The 22,998-nt window shown below is 57.3% G+C and overlaps 1 protein-coding gene across 1 annotated transcript; it reads left to right on the forward strand.

The window, feature by feature from the left end:
* Positions 1-499: 499 nt before the first annotated feature.
* Ramp1 (receptor activity modifying protein 1) lies at positions 500-21,621 on the forward strand. Its single transcript, XM_010626143.2, has 3 exons — positions 500-656; positions 3,713-3,851; positions 21,158-21,621. The coding sequence occupies exons 1-3, from the start codon at positions 641-643 to the stop codon at positions 21,411-21,413; spliced, it is 411 nt and encodes a 136-aa protein (XP_010624445.1). The 5' UTR covers positions 500-640; the 3' UTR covers positions 21,414-21,621.
* The last annotated feature ends 1,377 nt before the right edge of the window (positions 21,622-22,998 follow it).

Raw genomic sequence — 22,998 nt, forward strand, 5'->3', positions numbered from 1 at the left:
CATGGGACTCTGACAGCATTGCCTTCCCTGTCGCTTTATCATGGTGGGAAAGTTTATATAACAAGACGTTCCAACCTCGCCGCCTTAAAGGACACAGCTGAGTGGTATTACGAGTGTTCACCCGCACATCATAGAGCTTTTCTTGTCCTGCAGAGCTGAAGCTCTGTCCTGTTACATGCAAACTCCCACCCTGCCCTGCCCGGCAGTGCCCATCCTGTGTCCCAGCTCTGTGATCCGAACTACCCCAGCAGCTCTCGCAAGTGGGATCGTAAAGAATTCGTCCTGGGTTTATTTCACTGGGCATAATGTCCTCAAATTTCAATCATGTAGCATGAGTCAGAATTTCCTTCCTTTTGAAGGTCAAATTATATTTCTGTCCTAGTCTCTTTCGCGTTGCTGGGACAAAATATCAAACACCCACAATTTAAAGGAGGAGCGGTTTATTTTCACTCACAGACTTAGTTGATGGTCAGCTGGCTCCAAGGCAGAAGCAGAATGGCAGAGGGGCCTGGCAGAGAAAAAGGTGCTCAACCCATGGCGGCCTGGAAGCGGAGGACAAGAACTCACTCTTCCAGCCGTGCCCCCAGTGACTGCCTCCCAGGCCCGCCTCCTGACCTCGCCTTCAGCTAAAGGCTGCTCTATGGATGAAGCCTCTGGTGAGCACAGCGCCCATGATCCAGTCACCTTCCATGCACAGGAAGGTCCCCGCCGGAACTATGCGGCCTGTGGACAGAACATGTTCGTTTACTGCCCTGGCCACGCTTCCTCCTCTGGGCTGAGAGTGCTGCTGCTGTGGGTGTAGGTGTGCGGCTGCTACTCGGGTCCTCCTCGCTTCCCGTCCTCCTGGGTGTTTGCCTGGAAGTGGGATTGCGGGTCGTGCGGGGGTTCCCTGCAGGAGCGACCATACAGTTCCCCACGGTGTCCATGCCATTCCCCACCCCACCAGCAGCACACAAGCTTTCCAGCCCCTCCGCACCCTCACCACACTTGCTCTTTGCTGCTATTTTGTTTTCTGTCCTCCCTGATGGGTTTGAACTGCCATCCCCTGCTTGCAGTTGGGAGTAGGTTGTCAGGGATGAGATGTGGCGGGCTGTGTCTAGTCCTGTATTTGTCTCACACTCCAGGGTCCACCTCTTGGACGTCCTGCTGAGTCACTGAATCCTTTGGCCTGGCTTGGCATCTGTTCTCTGGAGGATTCAAGGTTTGCTTGAGTCCTATGCCTGCCCTCGGGGCCTGGTGACCTTGGACGGGCCACTTCCTGTCCCTGCTGCTCCTGATCTGTGAGACGGAGGTGGCATGAGATCATGTGTTCTGGGCCGTCCCCAGGCTTCCACGTGGGAGCTACGTAGGCCCTGGCACAGGGTCCAAGCTTGGCGGGTGATCGGTTTATCTGCTGTCTTATTTTCTACATTCTAGTTTTTAATACTTCCAGGGAACTTCCTGTTTTTTTCTCGAAGTCTGTATTTTCTCCTTGCCTCTCTAATAGACAGTGTGTTTCTAGTTAAATTTGTGTTTTTGTTTTATGACCTACATAAACATGATTTTTTTTCTTGGCTTATGGAGTTCAAAAATGAATAGGTCCATGGGCAATGAGCAGGATCTTAGTGAGTGGTTCTCGTGGGAAGAGCCAGGGCTGGAGCAGGTGGTGAAGGAGCCCTCATGGGCAGTAGATCTGCCACCAGGTCACCAGGGAGAGCAGAGGCCAGGGTCAGGGAGGCCAGGCTGCTCCAGAGAAGGCCTGGGCAGTATCAGCGCATTCTGTGGGAGTGGGGTGACCAGGACATGGGACAGGTCCAAGCACTGTGCCCGGGACCCCAGCCAGCCCAGAGGGCACCTGGAAGGGGCAGGAGGACCACAGAGACAGTGGCTGGAACCCAGGGCCTTGCTGTCTGCAAGCTGGACAGGAGGGTCAGAGGTGGGCTACAGGAAGGAGAATCCAGCGGCCTCCAGGGGCAACCAGAGGTTGGGGCAGGAAGAGCAGGGACCCTGGGCCCAGCAGGACCCATGCCATCCACCCTGCAGAGGTCAGAGGGAAAGATCTTCAAGGAGAGCAGAGCGTCTGGGGCAGGAGCCAGCTGTGCTCCTGGAGGAGGTGGGCTCCTGCACGGCCACTGTGGGGGAGGACAGCACAGGCAATGGAGCACACGCTGTAGACTCCATGGACAGGCAAGCAGGAGGGGAGACATGCAGGGAAGCCCTGGGCAGTCCCTGGGCTCTGCACTCAGGTTCACACCTGGCACACACCCGTGGTGGGCAGCACGTGGGCTGGGCAGAGGCCCTGTGCCCACGCAGGACCACCATGGGCCTGCAGGAGTCCCTGCTGAGAACCGTACTCCTGGGCCCCCACTGCCCCTCTGGGGCCCTGGGCACTTTCAGGCCCCATGAGTCCACTCCAGCTTTGCTAAGTCTTGCGGCCACCAGCAAAATCTCTGGGAGCAGCACACTGGTTATGAGTAATCAGATACCTGCCTGTGCCTCTTCACTGCAGGTTATAAAATGTGCGAAAAAAGTGGCTCCTCTAAAACAAAGGTGGGTGCTAACATTAGTGTAAATCACAAAGGTCCTTCCTCCCTCCTGGAGTCTCAGCAGGTGAGCCTGGCCCCACTCAGGACAGGGTGGGCAGGGTGTGGTCTCCGCTCACCTGGGCACCTTCGGGATTTCGCTCATCCACCATGGACGGAGCAGCGCACAGGGTTTCCTGGTGCCAGCCCTTCACTGGGCAGCAGCCTCCGTCTCGTGGGACACTCCCGTGTCTCAGAGATTCCTGCTGCAGCTGGGTCTGATGTGGATTCTGCCCAGCCGTGTGTCTGCCCTGCCTGCTGGGCCAGAGCCCAGGCCCAGGCTGTGCCGGTCCACCCAGGCTGCTCCAGGATGCTTTCCTTTCCCCCACCCAGCCACGCTCAACACCGCAGGCAGCACAGCCCACTGGAGGTCCTGTCCTGACACGCACTGGGGCGGAAGGCTCCCGGCATCCCAGGGTGGGTAGTGGCAGGTGCCGGGCCGCCCGGCCTGTTCCCAGCACATCTCCAGCCCCTTCTCCAGTGGGGCTGCCCGAGGAGCTCAGCTCCCAGCACAGCCAGCCTCAGAGCAGCAACTGTGAGGCCTTCACCCCAGCTGCCCCTCAGATGGGCTGTGCAGCCTGGGCATCCTGGCACGTGGGCTGAGGGAAAGGCCCTCTTGCTGACTGTGTCCACCAAGCCAGTGGTGAGCTCTGGTTGGAGGGAATTTTGATCTCATGCAATGCACTGCTTCACAGATCCTCTGACCTTTTGTGTTTGCCAAGCTCAGAGGGCAGAACTCAGCTGGTTTGCTGGCATGGGTTGTAGCCAGCAAACACCCAGCCTAAGACCCCCTCCTGCATTGCTGCCTGGACGGGGATGGCTCTTGGTGGCCTTGTAGAGGGGAGGCTGAGCCCTGGGCTGGGTCCCAGCAAGTTTTTCTCCCTGCCATGGTCCCCACGTCTGAAAGGGGAGAACAGCCAGGGCCTGGTGTGGAGCTGCCAGCACCTGTGGCCATCATGGCAGTTTCAGGTTGTCACCAGTAGCAGAAGTGCAACCAGGACATCCTGGCAGGGCCTTTGCAGAGCCTGCTGAGGACCACTTCAAGGCCCTGTCCTCATGGTGCTCATAGATGGCTCCAGGGTGGGCGGAATGGGCATGGGCCTCAGGAGGTAGGGAGCAGGCAGGTGACACCCTGGTACCCTCTGTTTCAGCCCATCAGCTCTTCCTGGTCACTGCCTGCCAGGACGCCCACTATGGTGCCCGCATCCAGGAGACCTGCCTCACCCGCTTCCAGGAGGACATGGAGGCCATGGGGAGGACCCTGTGGTGCGACTGGGGCAAGACCTTCGGGTGAGTCCTGAATGCCTGGGGGGTGGAATGTGGCTGGGGTTATGGCCACCAGGGTGCTGTGATGGTGAGTGAGCATGTTCTGGATGACAGCACAGGTGGCCTGGGGGTCCTGGGACAGCAAGAAAGAGGGCATCAGATTAGGCTGGGAACACCCAGGACCATCCCAGTGCAGGTGTCTGGGGACAGTTGAGCCCATTCCAGCCAGGGCCACATGGCCACGTCTCAAGACAGAAAGGTTCCTGTGGCCAGGCCAAGTCTGAGGGTTCCTGTAGGGCTCAGAGCTGCAGGCCAGGATGTTCCTGGAGGGGTGGCTGAGGCCCCAACTAAGCCCTGACCACCATGGCAGGCCCTCCTGCCTGTCCTCCACTTGCAGGGTTCCCTGCTGTCTCCAGGGCCAGGCAACCTTGACCAGCAAGAAGATCCTCCCAGCTGGGCCAGGCTCCTCCACCTCCTAGATTACTTTCTGGATCAGTGTGGAGACCCGGTAGGCAGGGTCCCGGGCAGGGTCTGTGTGTGGGGCCACGGTGCACAACACACAACAGGTACACAGTCCTGGGACCCCAGGTGAGAGGACAGGAGGCCCTGGGGATGGCCATGGGAACCAGAGCGAGGAGGGAAGCCAAGGGGAAGCAGGGCCAGTGTCACACACAAAGGGTGCACTTGGCTTAATGTCTCCCTGGGATCCAGGACTCACCAGGCTCCTGGCAGGCACTGGGCAAGCTCTGTGGGGTGAATGCCCCTCCCCACAGGGCGCAGGCTGAGTGCACAGAGTCTCCCCTGTGTGGAACCTGGGAGGCGAGGCCACGTGGCACCCTTGAGCCTGGGTTCAGGCCTCTCCCTGCCTTCGGAGCCTGGCCTCTGCAGTGGCCCCTCTCTCCTTGAGCAGGTGGGTGCTTGTCCACCGGCTTTCCATCCCCACCCAGCCGTCTTGCTCATCTCGGGGGTCTGCTCAGGGCACAGCTGTGGACGTTAATCTCTGTCTTGGGATGAAGTCAGGCAGGCGCGGCACTGCCCGGGTGCAGCGCTGCAGTTGAGACCTCAGACCCCGGCTGCATGCCCTCTGCTCCAGCTCAGAGTGACCCCACAGGAGAGCCACTAGGAACAGTCCAACTAGAGAAAAAATTAAAACTCAGATGCCAAGCAGTGCCAGGCCCCAGGGCAGCCAGCAAGTCAGCCCGCCGGCCCTGCAGCCCCAGAGGTGCCATGTCCCATCCTGGGCCCGAGAGTCGGCTGCTTGTACGGCAGAGGGAGCTGAGCTGTGGGCGGCTCTGCAAGCGCCAGGCAGGTGGCCCTGACACAAGAGATGTCTCGGCCGCACTTGATCCCGCTCTGCCCATACTGCGCCGTGTCCTCGCCATGTACCCAGTCTGGTTTGAACCCGTTCTTTCGGGCACCTGAGATGGCCCAGCCCTCTCTCGCATACTTCCTGTCATAGACCTCAGCCAGCTGTTTCTCCTGGGGCCCGGTTGCTTCTGTGATCAAAGGGAACTTAGGAGTGAAGATGTGGATGTGTGCTTATACACACACTGGGATTTGGCCTGCACCGGAATAAGGGTTCGTGTCTCCAACCTCGGTGCCCGGGATGGTAGAGGCATAACATTCGCTTCAGGAATTGGTCCCACGGTGGCGAGGGCTGTGTGTGTCACGACAGGAAAGGCCAGCGGGCTGGGGACTCATTGTCAGGGCAGACCCCTTCCTTCAGGTCTCCTGGCTGTGGTTTCCCCCATCTCCAGATAGCTCCACAGCAGCTCCCAGAGTCATGTTCCATGGAATAGTGGGGTCCTGGAGCATAGCCAAGGTGACACATAGGACCAACTGTCAGCCGGACGTGGGGTGCACACCCAGAACCCCAGCGCTCCAGAGGCTGAGGCAGGAGGATCACAAGGCTGAGCCCAGCCTGGCACCTTAGTGACTTAGGGAGACCCTGTCTTTTTTGGCACTGAAGCGTGAACCTAGAAAGTTCAGTTTTCTAAACAAGATCTCTCTAAGAGATCATGTGGCCTGGCTGGCCTTCTTGTGCTCAATGACACTGGTCTCCTTCCAGAGAGACCCCCTTGTCTCAGGTATTAAAAAGCCCATCTTGGCCCCAGGGACTTTGTCCTGCCCCAGAGCCCCAGGCTCTGTGCCCGGCCTCCTGCAGGTTTTCCTCCCACACCTCTGCCCGCCTCCTCCAGAGCCTCCTTGAGCACCAGCATCCTTCCCTCATCCAGGGTGAACTTCATGATCACAGCTGGCCCTTGCTGAGTGCTCAGTGTGTGACAGGCTGTGTGGCAGCTGCTTGACAGTCACCTTGTGCCTAAGCAGTGACCTGGGGGAGGCAGAGGCTCCCATTCCCCACTGTATCTCCTGGCACATGGCTGCTCACACACTGGCTTCATCCTCGCGCCCCGGGAGGTGCAGGGCACCTGCCTTCACGGGGAGGCTAGGTCCACGTGCTGAGGGCCACACCTGGCACCTGGGTCCCTGAGCAGGGCATCTGGGCAGGACAAGATGGTCCAGGTAACAGGGCAGGAGAAGGGAGCACAGCGAGGGCCAGAGGACCAGGCCATCACCAGGTGAGTTGTCACCGGGCATAGGCAAGCGCCTATGGGAGGGGCCCCTCTGCCAGCCAAGTGTCCCTGAGGGTCGCCCCTGGGATGAAGGGGAAATCCCAGCAAGCACAGCTGGGCAGCCGTTGAGGTCTGGTGTCCTGGACAAGGCAGTGGCCTTAGCACCAGAGCCACCAAATGTGGCTGCCTGAGTCACTGTGGCCTGCAAGTGGCTCTGGATGTGGTGGAGGGAGCGACTACTTCCCAGTCTCTGAAACCGGAGAAGACTCCAGTGTCACAACAGCTGCGTGTGGAAGGGACTCGCCTTCCACAAATGATGGGGATGGATACAGAACACAGGAGAGCTCTGGGGACGTTCGTGCCAGGCAGTTCCGATGGCACCTCCAGAGGCCCTCGTCAGGGCCTGGGGTTATTTAAAAAGTGCTCAGTGCGCTTGGTGTAGCTCAGGGGAAGAAGAAGCAGCTGCCTGGCCCCACTAGGCCCTGGGCTTCATCCCCGGCCCCACAGGGAGAAGGACTTAGTGCCGTGTCCCTGCTCCAAGATAGACCTGGTGAAGCCCAGGCTCACTGCAGCATTTGGGCCCAATCCGGCCAGAGGATGTGGTGTCCCCGGGTCAGCAGGTGTCTCATCACGCTGCCCCCCAGAAGCAGAGTCTCCAGCACTCTGAGACGCAGGAGGAAGGTGCAGCTTGTTACTTTTTAACTTCAGTTTTTTAGCTGGTGTTGGAGACAGGAATACACTGTAGGGTTTAATTCAGGCAAATGTGTCTGTCGTAAACAACACAGCTCCTCCCCAGCCTCCTCCCAGCCCTCAGCCTTTCCCACCGGCCTCTGTCTCTGAGATGTGGTGCGGATTCCTCCCGGAGGCTTTGGCACCTCCAGCTATCACATCCTCTCTGTTCCCTTGCCTGGGACCAGTGCTTAGGATGTTCCCACCTCTCCGTCCCATCCCGGGGACAGTGCCCGTGCCTGTGTATTCCACATTCTGCTCCCTTTTCCCAAGGAAACTGGAAACAGGGTTGTTGGACCACATGATACTGCTGCCTTCAGTCTTTGGAGGAAAGTAAATTTTTCCCCTTTTTCTTTGCTCTTTGGGGATGGGGAAGGCTGGGGATTGAACCCCTGGCCCTTTCACTGACCTACATCTCCACAACTTTTTTTTTTTTTAATTTTGAGACAGGGTCTCACTAGATTGCTGAGTTGCCCAAGCTGGGCTCAAAATTGTGACCCTCCTGCCTCAGCCTCCTGGAGGGCTGGGGTGATAGGCAGGAAAGTGGCTGGTTTTAAAGTAACCTCCAGAGGAATTTTTTCTCACCTAGATGAGCTATGCTGAGTTGATGAGCGGGAAGGGGACATCTCTGCTCCATCCTCCCTGTGCAGTGTCAGGATCCAAGATGTCAACGTGGGTAGGGGACTGAGTACACCGGCGGGAAGTGCAAGGGACCGAGCTGCAGTCATGGCTGCTGTGCAGTGTCGTGTTGTCAGAACAGTGGTGCCTGGAACCCAACCTGACTCTGTTCCCTGTGGGCACGGACTCCTCTCTGTCCCGCTGGCCCTCAGGCTGCCCCATACCTGGGGTGTGGGGAGTCAGAGCGCCTTGGGCCGTGCATTCCCCTCTCGAACAGGCTCTTTTGTGTCCAGGTAAAACAGTGAGTCAGGAAGTTCTCCAGCTCTCAGCAGCAGGCAAAGTCATAAAGCTGCCTGCATTTGAATTCCAACAGGAACCACCAGGGTGGCCTCGCCTGGGTCCCTAGGACCCCGGGCTGTGGGTCCCGGAGGGGCTGTCCCTGCATCCCTCCTGCCCAGCCAGCCCCAAGCTTTCAGAGCAGGGTGTGGCCTGCCTCAGTCTCCTCATGGGTCCTGTAGGCATCTCCTCTTGAACCTGCCACAGACAAAGCGCTTGGGCCGCATTTGTGCCCAGCCTAGTGGCAGGGGCCGGCAGGAGAGCGTGGGCTCCTTGGAAGGCTCCGGCACTGGGCGGGACCACGGCAGGGTGTGCAGTATGGCTTGGTGTCCGGCGCCTCGTCCCTGCATCCTCTCTGCCAGCTGTCCAGGGTGAGCCCCGGAGTCCCCACCCAGTGGCAGGACTGTGCGAGGTCCCCATATTGGGACCCTGCTGTGGGCGGCAGGCAAGAGAGCAAGGCAGGGCTCCTCCAGGCCTGTGCACCGCAGGTTGGGCTCTGGAGGGGAGGGAGCAGTGAGCAGAGGACTTGGCCAGGCCTCCGAGTCCTCCTGGCCAGGAGGACGCAGTTGGCGACTGCTACCCTGGACGGGAAGTGGTCGGCCGTGGGGGGGGGGTGCCACACCTCCTGCAGCGTCTGCTCCCACCCGGTGATGAAGTGCCCTGCTTGGAAATTGCCTCTGTTTGGGGATGCACCCCTTGTGTGAAGAGCCAAGAAGGTCCCACTAAGGCGACACTGAACAGAGCGGGCCCAGCAAAAGGGAGCAGGTGGACTGTGTCTTCCGGTCACGCCTTCCCCGACACGTTGCTGTGACAGCTGCCCCACCCCCACCCCCGTCCTGGCAAGCTCAGCCTCCAGGCTGTGCTGAGTGAGGGACCAGGCTTCCCTATGGGTCTGTGAGGCCTGGGCTCCCTGAGCTGAGTCTCAGGGCCTCCTGGGGCTGTACCTGTGTGTTGTGGGTGCAAGTGGGGTTGGGAGTGGGGCAGCAGCTGAAGTCCTGGCTTATCTTCATCCCAGCACACACGGGGCCTTGGGCCCTCCCTCAGGGCAGCCGGCTGCCATCTGCATTTCTGGGTTTTGGAAAAGGGTCTCATTGAGTTGCCCAGGCTGGCCTCCAACTGGTGATCCTCCTGCCTCAGCCTCCCGAGCATCTGTGATTTCAGGTGCACCACTGTGCCCAGCTCTGCCATGCATGATTTGAGGACACTGTTCTCCCTGAGGGTCTTTTAGGACCTTAAGCACAGGATGTCCAATGGGACTCAAAGACAAGCCTTTGTTGTGACTCTTCTTCCTACTTCTTATTTCATAAATGTAGCACCCGCCTTCTAAAAATAGACTCCCTTTGAGTAGCCCGCACTTGGGCAGGGCAGAGGCAGCCCCGCGGACTTAGCCCCGATCCGCTCCGCTCCGTTGTGGTCAGAACCTTCCGTTGTGGTCAGAACCTTCCGACTCACTCTGTAGCCCTCTCCTCCCCCCTTTCTCTTTCCTCCTCCTCCTTCCTTTCTTCTTCCCTCTTCCTGTCCCTCCCTCCTCCTCTTCCCTCTCCCTGTTTCTCTCCCTTCTCCTTCCGTCCCCATTTCCTCCATGGACTTGGGTTTCTGCAGGTAAAAATGAAGAGTCCGCTTTTGATTTGCATCCTCGGTTATCAGGGAGGTGGGGCCACTTTCCTCCAGCTGCTTCGAATTTGTTTTTTTACATGGTGAGGACCCACCACAACCTTCCTTCTTTGTGCTCGGGAGTTGTTTGGTTAGTTGTTTCTTTTAAGACTTTATTAATTACATCTTTTTATTAGTCCCTGTTCACAGCACGTCCGTCACATTCATTGTGGGGAGTTTGTGCATGGAGAGCATTCATTTTCATGGGTTTTTGTCCGCTTCCCTTCCCTCCTTCCCTCCCTCACTGCTCCCTCCAACTCTTGATCCCTTTCCCACTTGAAAAAGCTGTTTCCATTTTTTTCTTCAAGTCTCTCTTTTTAAATTCTTTTATGAGACTTTTTTAAAGCAATTTTAGGTTTCCAGAAAAATTGAGAGGAAGGAGCCAGGCATGGTGGCGCATGCCTGTAATCCCAGCACTTGGGAGGCTGAGGCAGGAGGATCGCTGTGAGTTTGAGACGAGCCTGGACTACACAGTGAGTTCCAGGTCAGTCTCAACTACATAGTGAGACCCTGTCTCAAAAAAACCATTCAAAAAAATTTTTTTGAGAGGAAGGTACAAAGATTTTTCCATATACCCACTGGAGGGTTTTTTGGTTTGGTTTGGTTATTTTGAGACAGGGTCTCTCTGTGCAGTGCAGGCTGGCGTCAAACTATGTGGTCCAGACTCTCAGCAATCCTCCTGCCTCAGCTTCCCCAGTGCTGGGATCACAGGCATGTGCCACCCACCAGCTTTGGAGGTGTTTTTAATCTTCTTTTGCAAACCCTTGTCTACTTCGACATCAGCTCTCCCCAGCCATGGAGGTGGTGGCCCTGCTGCTCCCCTCCAACTTTCGTGCTCCTTGGTCCTCCTGTTCCCCATGCTCCTCTGTCCCTGCTGTGACAGTCAAGTGCCCACAGAGTCCTCTGCTGTTTCTCTCCAGATGCTTCGTGCTTTGAAGTCGTGTTTACCTTTGTAACACAGTGGGTAGCTGTGGCAAGACGTGAATTAAAACTCACCTGCTGCAGATGGGGCTGCAGCTTGGTGGTGGAACACACACCCAGTGCCAGAAGATAAAAAATAAAATGTTTACTTCTTCCCTGGTTCCCTGGGCATTGTTAGTTTGTGTTCCCGGGGCCGGCTCACACCCGATGTCTTTCTTCTGTGCCTCAGTCTGATGCCTGCTGAGCCCAGCTCCTGCACTCTCCATCCAAGCCCTGCTGTCTTTTGCCCTCTCTCTCCGTCTTCTATCTTGAGCCTCTTCCCATCTCCGAAAGCTTCACCTTCCCATTTCCCAGCATCTTTTATTTTGCTGTTTATTTATCCTCTGGGCTTCTCTCATAAGAGAAGCCATGCCACATGTAACTTCCTGCTGCAAGCATTTGAGTCTATTTCAGTTCATTTTCACTTACGTTTTAGGGCTATTTCACACCATTTAAGTCACTGTGTATTCATAACATTTTCTGTAATTCAGAAAGCCTCTCTTGGTATATTGCTGTTTTCATTATAGTTTGCATTATTTTGCTTTCATGGAGGTATTTTCTGCCCATTTTCCAGAAGAATTGAACCATATGGGCCAACGCCCATGGGCGGGCATCACTAAGGCTGCTCGCTGTCCCCAGGGAAGCCGCTGGAAGGACCTCCCTGGAAGCAACCCTCAGATTAAAGAGTCCCCTGGGCCCTTGCAGCTGTTGGCCAGGAAGAAATGACCCGGCCAGGGACAACCAGCAGAGGGCGGGGGACACCTGTGGGAGAGCAGAGTCTGGAGCCCCTCTCCTAGGGAACTTCCAGGAGGCAGCCTGTGGGGCTGGTGGGGCCCACACAGTTGGGGGGAGGTTGGCAGCCTGGCGAGGACCTCGCCCAAGCAAGCTGCCTCTGGCCATTTTGCAGCTGGCAGAAAAACCGTCCCAGCCGAGTGGGATCCCAGTACGACCAGCCTGTGGCTTTAGTCTCTAGGTGGCTATGCTCTCAGGGAGACCCGGGTGGGGTTTGCCCCTTGGCCATCTGCAATTTCCTTCTTTCTGTTCCAGAGTCAGGTTTTAGGATCTGGGCTGCGCTGGCCCAAGGGACACAGATGCCATCTGACTGTTAGCCTCCATGCCAGCACGACACTGGGAAATCACTTGTGCCGTGAGAGTTGCTTGCACCCTGGAAATTTGAGTCTGTGTGTCATGAGAGCCACCCAATCCCAGTGTGAGGATTTCCTTCTCCAGCTTATTTGTGTTGCTTTTTGTTCTGGGCTTGCGAAATTGCCCAGGCTAGCCCCAGAGTTGTCATCCTCCTGCCTCAGCCTCCCCAGTCACTGGGATTATAACTGTGGGTGCAGTGCTGGGCAGATGTGGCAGACACCTCACACCGCAGTGGGCGGATATCTCCTGCACCCCAGCAGAAAGGGCAGATTGGCCTCCTCCCCAGGGAGCCAACTTTCCAAGTTCGTGGGGCTGAGGGTGACCGTGCAGGGAGAAGGAGGAGCCCCTGGCACCACTGCAAGCTTCCCCTGGCCCCCGGGGATGGAGGTCTCCTCTGTCAGGCCCAGGCACCTTGACCCTGGACAGAGTCCCGTCTGGCTTCCTGGAGACCTAGATGTCAGCCTGGGGAGCCATCACCCATCCCCGGGGTGTCCCCAACAGGCTCTGTCCAGTGTCAGGGTACAGAAAAGCCACGGCCACCCCACCCTCCATTAGGTCACATCCCACCTGTTCCTGTGCCCCACCAGGCCCTAGCCAAGGGCTTGGCATCACGGTTCCTGCAGTGGGCACCGGTGGGCCTCTGCCTATTTCCCAGTTGTCACTTCTAGCTCTTGGCAGCTGCTGCTCCATGCCCTGTCCCCTCTTGCCTGGATTTATGTGCCTGGGGCAGGGCCAGCCCAGGTCCTCTGCTCCCCTCACACCGCGTGGCATCCCGCATGGCTGCTGACACCAGTGTGGTCCCATGTGGCCCTGGCCCACAGGCAGGTGTCTCCCACAGAGGTCTCAGGGACCCCGCCCGAGTGAGGCTGACAAGAGGCCGAGTGGTGCACGAGGCTCAGGGCTCCATCAGAAGAGAGGCACAGGGGGGTAAGGGGCTTTCCCAGCACCGCTCTCCAAACAAGGTAGGGTGGCAGCAGGACTGGCAGGGGTGGCACGGGGCCACTGGGGCTGGGATGCAGACTGCTGGGATGTGTGGTGGCCCCTGATGCGGGGCCCTGCTGGGAGAGAAGAGGGGTAGCCCAAAGACTGGGGCCCCTAGCAGAGGGTCACCAGGGTCTGGTCAACTCGGGGAGCATGGAGAGAGCCACATTTGGGGATGACAGGCCTGATGTGGGGCGAGGGTGGGCCAAGGGAAAGGTTTCTCCCTCCCAGCCTCAGGGTCGCTGCAGCAGGACAGTGTCCCAGGGTGACAGCATCCAAATATAACATCCCGGCTGTCACGCCTAATCCTGGGCCTTGGACACATGCCACAGCCGAGTCCCCAGGAGGCTGGAAGCTCTTAGGCCGGCAGGCCGGAGTCCCCTTAGCCGCACAGCTGAGCTCGAGGTTGCCGTCACCTCTCTAGCCCCGGGTGACCTCAGGGTCCCAAGAGAGCACCAGGGGCTGCAGCGAGGCCCTGAGGCTGTTGTGGGCCTCAGCTCCATGACCACCTGACCGCCGGCGCCTGCAGGGGCTGCCAAGGGGGCCAGGATCACTTTGGCCCTGGCAGCACAGGGCCGCCTGAACCTTTCCCTGGGCACCTGCTGCATTTCCAAGCCTGTGCCTGGTGGCGCCATCCTGTGGGAGCCCAGCTGGCAGCTGGGGCTGAGCGAAGGCTGCCTGCTTCCTCCCTGTGTGGGCAGAGGCACCCAGCTCTACCCAGCCGAGAGCTGGGGTGAGGGAGAGGAAGGAAGTGGGGAGGTGCTGGGGCTGCCTTCCCCTGAGACCTGGGGATGCAGGTGAGCACCGATATGGAGGACGGGCCAGCCCAGGGCAGGGAGGACGTGGGAGTCTCCCACTGTAGTGGGCACAGGTGTCTGCCATTCCCTCGTGGCTGCCCTCCTGGCCCTGGGTGACCTCCTCTGTCTGTGCCCTGTGGCCTTGGAGCCCAGGGCAGCCCCCGCCGACCTCTCATCCTCCTGCCTCCCCCAGTGTGCTCAGGCTGTGAGCCACAGCCTCCCTGGGCCCCTCCAGCGCTGGAGGAGCTCGGCCGCCCAGCTGTGTTTTCATCTCCAGAAACACAGGAAGGAGTCTGCGTCCCGCCGTTGGGAGCAGGTACCCACCTCTCTGTGAGGGGTGGGAACCATTATTTCAGGACATTGACCTCGCGGGTCTCCCTCACCTCTGCCCAGATGGACACACGGAGCCCAGATAGCACCTCCAGCCAAGGACATGTGGCCCCTTGGGGTCACATCCTGCACAGGGTCCCGGCCAAGGCCAAGGTGGGGTGTCCAGCCCCTGCTCCTCTGTGTGCTTGCAGAGAGGGAGCACCAGGACCCAGCGACAGCCAGTGGGGAGGTGGAGAGCAGACAGCAGCTGCACTGGGGCAGAGGGCACCGCGGGGCCCAGAGGACGTGGCCGAGGCTGTACCCCCAAAGCACAACCAGGGTCCATGGAGGAGGCAGCAGGTCCAAAGGCCTAGGGAGGGTTCTAGCCACCCGGGCCCAGCCATGGGCAGCAGACCGGGAGGGTCGGGCGGTCCCTGCCAGGTCACGGGTGCCCCAGCTTTGCGGGAACACAGTAGGGCCAGTGGTGTGCATCTGGAGCACCTGCGTCATTCTGTCCCCAGAAGGCAACGTGGAGCAGGTCCTGCTAACTGGGTCCTGGGGGTGCTCTTGCAGAAGCGAGGCCTGGTGCGAGGAGCAGGTCTCTGGGTGGAGGCTCGGGGCTGGTAGGGTGCAGGTCTGTTCTGGGGAAGCCTGACTGGGCCGGCCTTTCCTACCTCTGTACCCCAGAACTCTGCTTCTGAGCCTCCCCTGCCACCCGGGCACGGGCCCCCTGGGCACATGCCTGCAGGAAGCAGCCTGTGAGGGCTTGGGTGGCCCCAGGCTGCAGAGTCCCCCGTGGGCCCAGCTGGCCCTGCACCCACCTGCGGGTGAGGTGAGCCAGCTGGGACTGGCTGTGTGCAGGGGAAGTGTGCGAGGCCCCTGCGACTATTTTCAGAACCTTGGGGGGAGCCCTGACACCACAGCGGAAGCTGCTGCCAGGGAGAAGATGGAGCGAGGCTGTTCGGGCTGCCAGAAACGCCTGCAGTGCCCAGTGATGGTGCTGTGTGAGGAAGGAGAGCCCCTTCCGGGGCTGAGTCCCCGGCACTTTTTGTTTTTGAGACAGAATCTCGCTGAGTTGCCAAGATGCCCAGGCTGTACTACAACTTGCAATCCTCCTGGCTCAGCCTACCACACACAGTGCTGGGATTACAGCCATCTGCCCAGCTGGGCTTTTTAAAATCAGAAATAAGGGTTGAGGACCGGGGATTTAGCTCAGTGGCGGTGGGCCTGCCTCAAAACCACAAGGTCCTGAGGTTGATACCCAGTACCCAAAAAATTAAGGGTTGAGTGTTAGTCTTCTTGATGTGTACGGACGATGGTCTAGCCCTGTCCTCTGACATGCTGAGGTGTGATGCTTTAGGAGCGGGTTTGAGGCATTATTGAGGTAAGCGTCCATGTTCTGTATGGCTTGACAGCTTGCTGGCCCCTGACAAGGGACTTATGCGTGTGATTCTGTGTCCTGGGCACTCCACATGTGCCTGCCCACCCTGGCACGCCACCGAGGGCATGCATATGGGACCCAGAAGCTTTACTAAGAACTAAGGAACCTTTAGTAGATATTAATAAAACATTTTAAAACACTTTTTTTTTTTTTGGTTTTTTGAGACAGGGTCTCATTATGTAGTTGAGACTGACCTGGAACTCACTTTGTAGCCCAGGCTGGTCTTGAACTCACAGCGATGCTCCTGCCTCAGCCTTCCAAGTGCTGGGATTACAGGCATGCACCACCATGCCAGGCTAAAGCACCTTTTTTTTTTGATACCAGGAATCGAACTTGTGCTTGCAAGGCAGGTGGTGCCTCACCACTGAGCTACATCCCTGGCCCTAAAAACACTCTTCTTACTTCTATGAAAAATACAACCAAATTTCATGACAGACTCTTAGAGAATAATGATGCCAGTGCACCGTGTACCATGATCAATGGGCTTCTCGGAGGAGGCACAGACAAAACAGACTGCAGAGACAAGGACAAAACTTTCTTCTAAGTGAACAAAAAGAAACTGATAGTATAAATGAAACAAATTAGCATATATCTTAAAATATTTTTGAAACAACAGAATAGGTAATTGGGGGAATTATTTGAACTTCTTACTTCCTGTTTAAGAACTAAAGAATTTGAAAGAAGTGCAGAGTCTAGAGCCATTGGGGAAAGTGATTCTTTCATGGCTGTTCTCCTTTTTCTTCTCAGATTTTCTATTTTTTAAGTCAATATTTGCTAGCTTATCAATTCCCAAGAAATATATGAATTTATTTTATTTTTATTTATTTGTTACTGGGGATTGAGCTCAGGTCTTGGCGCTTATGAGGCAGGAAGCGGAACCACTGAGCTAAATCCCCAGCCCAAGAAATATCTGATACTAAGGATTGTCCAGTTTTTAATATATATTCTTTACAGTTTAATCTCTTATATTGTCTCTAATCTTCTCCTATCTGTTGTTGGTATTGTTTTCCCTCCTTTTTTTTTTTTTTTTTTTTTTTTTTTAAGATTAGACTTCAGGGCTGGGGATTTAGCTCAGTGGTTCCGCCACCTGCCTTGCAAGCACAAGGACCTGAGTTCAATTCCTGGTCCAAAAAAAAAATTAGACTCTCCAGAAACACTTCTGTTTTATTGTGGCTATTTTTAGATTGTTTTGGTTTTGGTTTTGGTTTTTGAGACAGGGTCTCACTCTGTAGGCTGTCCTTGAACTCACTATGTAGCCCAGGCTGGCCTCCAACTCAGGGCAATCTTCCTGCCTCAAGCCTGCCAAGTGCTGAGATTACAGGCGTACTCCACCATGCCCAACGTTTTAATATTTATTAATGGCTCTAAATTATTTACTCTTTGGAAAGGATTTATTTTTAAAAGTCTTGACATATTTATTTTATTTTCATTTCCTTTTAGTAATAAGATTCTAACTTTCCCTCAGAATCCAGTTTTGGACATATTCATTTTATGTGCAGTACTGCCTTTTTTTAAAAGAGATTGTGATTAAATGTTTAACTTCTTGGGGGACCCCACATTATATATGTGGTCTTTCATTTCTAGGGATTAGACTTTTTAATTTACTACTTTTTAAATTTTTAACAGTATAGTCAAAGAATATCAGCTATTGGCTCCGCTTTGGGAATTTGTTGCCCTTCTCTTTGCTGCCTGATGTGCATGTGGGACTTTGAAGAAGATGATGGATTCCCACTTTGTTCTGCTTTCGACCTGCTTGGAGATGTGTCAGAAACCCCCACGCCCTCTGGAGATGTGGGGGAGCCCTGATCTAGGCGGGAGGTCAGGAAGCTGGTGGGGGGTGAGGCCTGGGTCCCCAGTTCATGGGAGGAGGCTGGCGGGGTGGGGTCGCAGCCCCGTAGCCTAAGGAAGGTGCCTGGGGTAGGGGCTGGGCAGGGGGAGGGGGAGGAGAGAAGGGGTGGAGTGGGGCCTGGGCACCCTCTGGAGGCCTCGCCCTGCCCAAGCTGGGAACCTGGGGTGCAGGTGGAGGTGCCCGGGAAGGGACAGCTGCCTCCCAGGCTGGGCTGTGGCCCTATGCCTTCTGTCAGGGCCTTCTTCCTAAAATGGTGTTTTAAATTTTTATCTGCCTTTCTGTTTGCCTACCAGCCTACCTATCTAGAGAAATGGTCTCGCTGTGTAGCCCAGGCTGGCTTTGAGTTGGCAGTGATGCTCCTGTCTCAGCCTCCTGAGGTCAGGGATTACAGGTGTGCAACACCATGCCCTGCTTCTGAACTGTTTTGTGCTGGAGCCTGGGGTCTAACTGGGTCTCAGCCACTGCTGCTTTTCTTCAACATCACAGAGTAAATATTGGCCCACACCCTAAATTTCCTCCAAATTACAGCTCTCTCAGGAGCTATGCAGGGGCCCCTCCTATGAATTCCTCTCTGGGGTCCCAGTGGTGGTCGTGTTTCATAACCTTAAGCAGTGAATGCCTGCTTTCTCTTTTGTCTGCACTTCTTTTTTCTTTCTTTCTTTTCTTTTTTTCTAATACTGGGCATTTAATCCAGGGCCCTTGCACTGAGCTACGTCCCGGCTGTTTTGTGCTTTTTGTTTTGAGCTGGGGTCTCATTAAGTCGCTAAACTGCCCGGGCTGGCTCAGGCTGCAATCCTCCTGCCTCAGTCTCCTGGGTGCTAGAATTACAGGTGCTCAGTGGGGTGCTGTTCTGTGTCAGGCCCTTCACTGGTTTACTGTGATCTGGCCCAGGAGGCTGTGGGACTCTGAGCCTTCATTTTACTGTAAGGAGACCAAGGTGCTGACAGGGGCAGAAGGCCCCTGATGATCTGGCTTCAGGGAACGGAGAGCCCAGCACAGTCCTGTCACCTCCTCCTTGCCTGGTCACCAGCAGCTGGGCAGGCGTCAGCTGTCACTCTGTGTGGTCAGCAGGATGGCGTGGGCAGCCCACATGGGGTATTTTTAGATGAGGGTGGCGGCCCCTAGAGGCTGACGTGCCAAGGAATCTCTGCGTGCCTGGGTGGGGACCTGGTGACTGACTGACAGGGCCACCTGCCTGTAGGGGTCCCCAGCCTAGGGATGGAACCTCCTCCAGGGATGTTCCCGCTCCCCTCCCTGTGCTGGGTCAGCTGTCCCAGCAGAGTCATCCAGGCCAGTACTATCCCCTGACTGACCACGGCTGGGGGCCGTTGTTCCTAGCACCAGGCCAGGGGCTCTCCAGTTCCCGTGCCCCTCATGCCAGCCGGCCTGTGCCCATTTCCTGTGGCTTCTACCGCTTCCGCTTGTGATCTGAAGCCAGAGCTGGCTCCCTGGGGAAGCTCACACACGCCAGCCCAGCAGGCAGGGGTGCAGCCACAAGCCCTGTGCTGTCTGCCAGGGGCCACCCCTTGGGGTCACGTCCACGTGGCACTGAGAGGCCTGTACACCAGGTAGGGGCCCAGCCCCCGGGAGGAACAGTGGCCTCGGCGAAGAGAGGCCACATGACAGGGCTGTGGTCAGGGCCCAGTGTGCTGGGGCCCCCAGTCTCCTCCCTATGATCTGTGGCCTTTGCTCCACTTACCCACTTTCTACGTTAAAAATAAGAAAAATACATCTTTGAACTATCTGCATCGTTTACTATTTCTAGAGCTCTTTGCTCTCTGGATCCAAAATTCTTCCTGGAAGCTGGGTGTGGGGCTCACACCTCACTCAGAGACTGAGGCAGGAGGATTCACCATGAGTTCCAGGCCAGCCTGGGCTACACAGCAAGACCCTGTCTCAAAAACAAGATACTCTTCCCAGAACCTTGTTCCGGCTGTTCTTCAACATCCCTCACAGCACAGATCCGCTGGCCACGAATCCTCTCCGTCTTCCATAAAGATCTTTCCTTCATCCTCTGGGCAGAGAGTGTTTCTGAAGGCCCGGCTGGCTGGGTCTTGGGTGAGATGTCACCATCACTCCCACAGCCACACGCTGTGTGCACCCCTTTTTCTCTGAGTGACATCTAGATGTTTTCTTTCTTGGGTTCTCCAGTGGTTTGGCTTCCTTATGCCTGCTGTTGCTGTTGCTGGGGCTTTGTTTCACTGTTTGGGGTTCTCTGAGCTTCTGGGGTTTGTAAAGGGCGAGTCTCAGCAAGCACCTCAGGGAGTGTCTTTGTGGGGAGCACTGCTGCTCTCCACTTCAGTGCACCCTGCACCCATTCACTTGCTACTTCTCTGTGGTGCTGGGGACAGAGCCCAGGCCCACACCACAGCCCCCCCTCCCCCACACACTTGTATTTGTTTCTTTGAGACCAGATCTCTCCATATAACCCAGGCTTGCTTGGAACTCAGAGATCCTCCTGCCTCAGCCTCCCCAGTGCCAGGATCACAGGCCTGCTCCCTCCCACCTGGCCGACTTCCTCTTTTAGAATTTACTTAGCAGAGGAGCTGCAGCCACTGCCATTCCAGTCACGTGCGCCTCACCCAGCAAGGTCTGGTGTGTTCCAGGACAGGGTGTGGCATCCCAGCCTCAGGAACCTGGTGCTCAGACTGGCCCACCACGACACAGGATGAGGGGTTGCTGCTCTGGTGCCCTCAGTGGCCAGAGTGGACCCTGCAAGGACCATGAGAAGCCCAGTGCAAGTCATCTGGCTGCCACCGTGGGGTGCCAGTCACCCTGCCAGCAGTGCCCGCTTCATGTCCTCAGAGGTGGAGGGGTCCTGGTGGCGCTGGAGGAGCGTGGGCTGTTCCTATGGAAGACCTTGTGGCCTTGGACCTGGCCAGGGGCATCAGACCCAGATGGGGCCACACCTGGGCCTGGCCAGGTGCAAGAAGGCGCAAGGGCACTGTAGTGACCATGGCCTGCATACCCCAGCCCCCTGTCCAGTTGCTGTCCTGAAAAGTAACAGCAGTACCAGAGGGTCTCAGGCCAGGCAACAATCAAGGTCATAGCAGGCTTGGGCGCATACCTGTGATCCCAGCATGGGGTTGGCTGAGACCGGAAAATCACTGTGAGTTAAAGGCTAGCCTGGATAACATATGGAGGCCGTGTCTCAAAATATATAACAAAGAAGAGCTGGGGATTTAGCTCAGTGGCATCACGCCTGCCTCACAAGTGCAGGGTCCAGAGTTCAATCCCCTGTACTAAAAAAACAAAATAAAACATAACAAAGAGAAAAAGAACCATGGACACCGGTGAAGGGCCACCAAGACCCCTGCAGCCATCTCCCTGCAAACAGCCCTGGCCTCCCCACCCCTCCAAGGTCCTCTGTGCAGAGTCTGCGGCTGCCCCATCCAGTAAGAGGTCCAGGGAGGCCGGTTTGGCACTGGCAGAGCCTGGTGTCCTGGGCCTCAGCATCCTCTACGCCACAGGGACATGCGGTTCCCAAGTCCTCACCTGGAAGGGGACATAGGACAGGACCAAGGGCAGGACCCACCCGGCACCTTCATTTGGCCTCACAGAGGGAGCCAATGGACCCCGTGGGAAAGGGCCCTGCAGGGACAGAGGCGGCATCCTGGCAGACCCCGGCAGGGGGGCCCAGACCCTCCCTGCAGCCTGCTGCCCTCACTTGGAGTAGCCACTCATCCCACAAGACCCCACCCACGGCCTGGTCCCAGCCCCGGATCCCTGGGGCAGCCTGGGAGGCCTGGTGGGGAGAGACCAGTGGGGCATCCACTGCCACCCAGACAGGGGCCTGGGCAGTCGAGGGACAGCACGGCTCCATTCTTGGGTCTTCCTGGGCTCCTGAGCTACCGTGCCCATGAGCGTCTGTGCAGGATACGGGCGTCAGGCCATAGCTGTCCCCACTCCACCTCCCTGATGCCTTCTCTCACCCACAGGAGCTACAGGGACCTCACTGACTGCACCCGGGACGTGGCAGAGAGGCTGGGCTGCTTCTGGCCCAACGTGGAGGTGGACAAGTTCTTCGTGGCCGTCCACCAGCGTTACTTCCACAGCTGCCCCATCTCTGGCAGGGCCGTGGGGGACCCTCCCAGCACCATCCTCTGCCCCTTCGTCGTGGTCCCCATCACGGTGACCCTGCTGGTGACGGCACTGGTGGTCTGGAGGAGCAAGCGCACAGAGGGCATTGTGTAAGTGGCCCAGGCCACCTGCTGGGGGCGATGAGAGGCCCCAGAACTTGAGAGTGGCCCTGCCTGACTGCCTTGGCCGGAGCTGGGGGCTGCCCCGGCTCACCTCCCTGTCCCCACGTGCTGGTGACCACCATGACGCCCTGAGCATCAGCTCAGGCTGCACACCCTGTAGCTGTGTTTTGTGGATGAGTAGTTGTGATTAAAACCACGCTCACGAATTGGAGTCATGTCCTTTTTGTTCTGGGCAGAAATTGTCAGCGGGAGGGCAGGGGTGCAGGTCACAGCTGCTCGCCCTGCAGCTGGGCTGGGAGGAGAACTCCCTGCAGAGTCCCTCTGGTCTCCCCAAGAGCCTCTGATGGGACCTTGGAGGGTGCCCTGTGCACGGAAGGTGCACTGGGGTCACCACCACCCACCCACCACCACCCAGCCCTGCTTCAGAACCGGAAACAGGCGTGGTAAGGCAGTGGAACCGCCCAGGGCAGCCCTGGGGAAGGTTCTGTCCTTGTCCCCATTCCACAGAAGAGAGAATGAGAGTGGAAGTCACTGCTAAGTTAGCAAAGGAATCCTCCCCTCCAGTGAAATTCCCTGGGAAAACCCAACATGCAAGACAGATGCCAGCCAGAAAGGGCTGGGACAGCTGGAATTTGAAAAAAGACCTGACTCGCTCTTTGGGTCCCGGCTAGGGACACGGCCTCTTCTCCAGAGCTCCTGTCATGGGAAGCTGTTAGCGGGGAAGCAGTTGGAAGTCACAGAATCCAAAAATGGCAAAAGCAAACCAGGGCGTGCGCCCTGGGAAATGGCGTTGGCCAAGAACGCTGTTTTTCCCAAAACAGCCTGGGTTGATGAGCTCGGGGCAGGACTCCCGACACAGGGTGTCCAGGGAGCCGTGAAGCCAGCTGGGTGAGGTCGTCTTCAGTCCCCTCCTCATCCTTGCCAGGTGTCCCGCAGGGTGTGTCCCCAGCGCAGGGCAGGAGGGGGCAGAGCGGGGCACAGAGGAGCTGGGAGCTCAAAGCCCCGACACCCTGGCCCTGTATCTGCCTCGCGTGCGTAGAGCAGGCAACTGTGGCCTTTGCTGGGGATGAGGCCAAGGGCCTCCACGTGCTGCGGGAGGACTCGGTGCTTTTGCTCACGGGGACCAGTGGCGCAGCCTGGCTGGGAACAGTGCTTCCCGACAGTGTGGACACAGACACGTCTGAGGCAGACAGTATGCGAAGGCTGGCTGTCATCAGTTTTCCGAGGGAGGCCTCACACTGGACCGTCTGAGAGGCCCCCGGGTTTTGTGTGTGGCTGTCCAGGTGGAAAGTTACAGTTCTACCAGGACCTGGCCACCAGGGATGAGGGGACCATGACCCTGGATCCCCTCCATCCCAAAGGTGCACTCTTGCAGACCGGGCCGTTGACAGGGTGGGCAGTGAGACACCCCAGGCCCTGCTGAGATCTGGATCCAATTAACCAGAGGATGCTAGAAGACGCTCCTGACACAGGGATGTCACTGGGGGACACGGATCCCCAGAGAGGGTGGATTTCGAAACAGGAAAGCAAGGTAACCTCTGTCTCAGTGTGGGTGGAAACACGGCCCCAGGTCGGTC

Source organism: Fukomys damarensis, unplaced genomic scaffold (assembly GCF_012274545.1).
Source record: "Fukomys damarensis isolate Sample0158 unplaced genomic scaffold, DMR_v1.0_HiC HiC_scaffold_16, whole genome shotgun sequence".
NCBI lineage: Eukaryota > Metazoa > Chordata > Mammalia > Rodentia > Bathyergidae > Fukomys > Fukomys damarensis.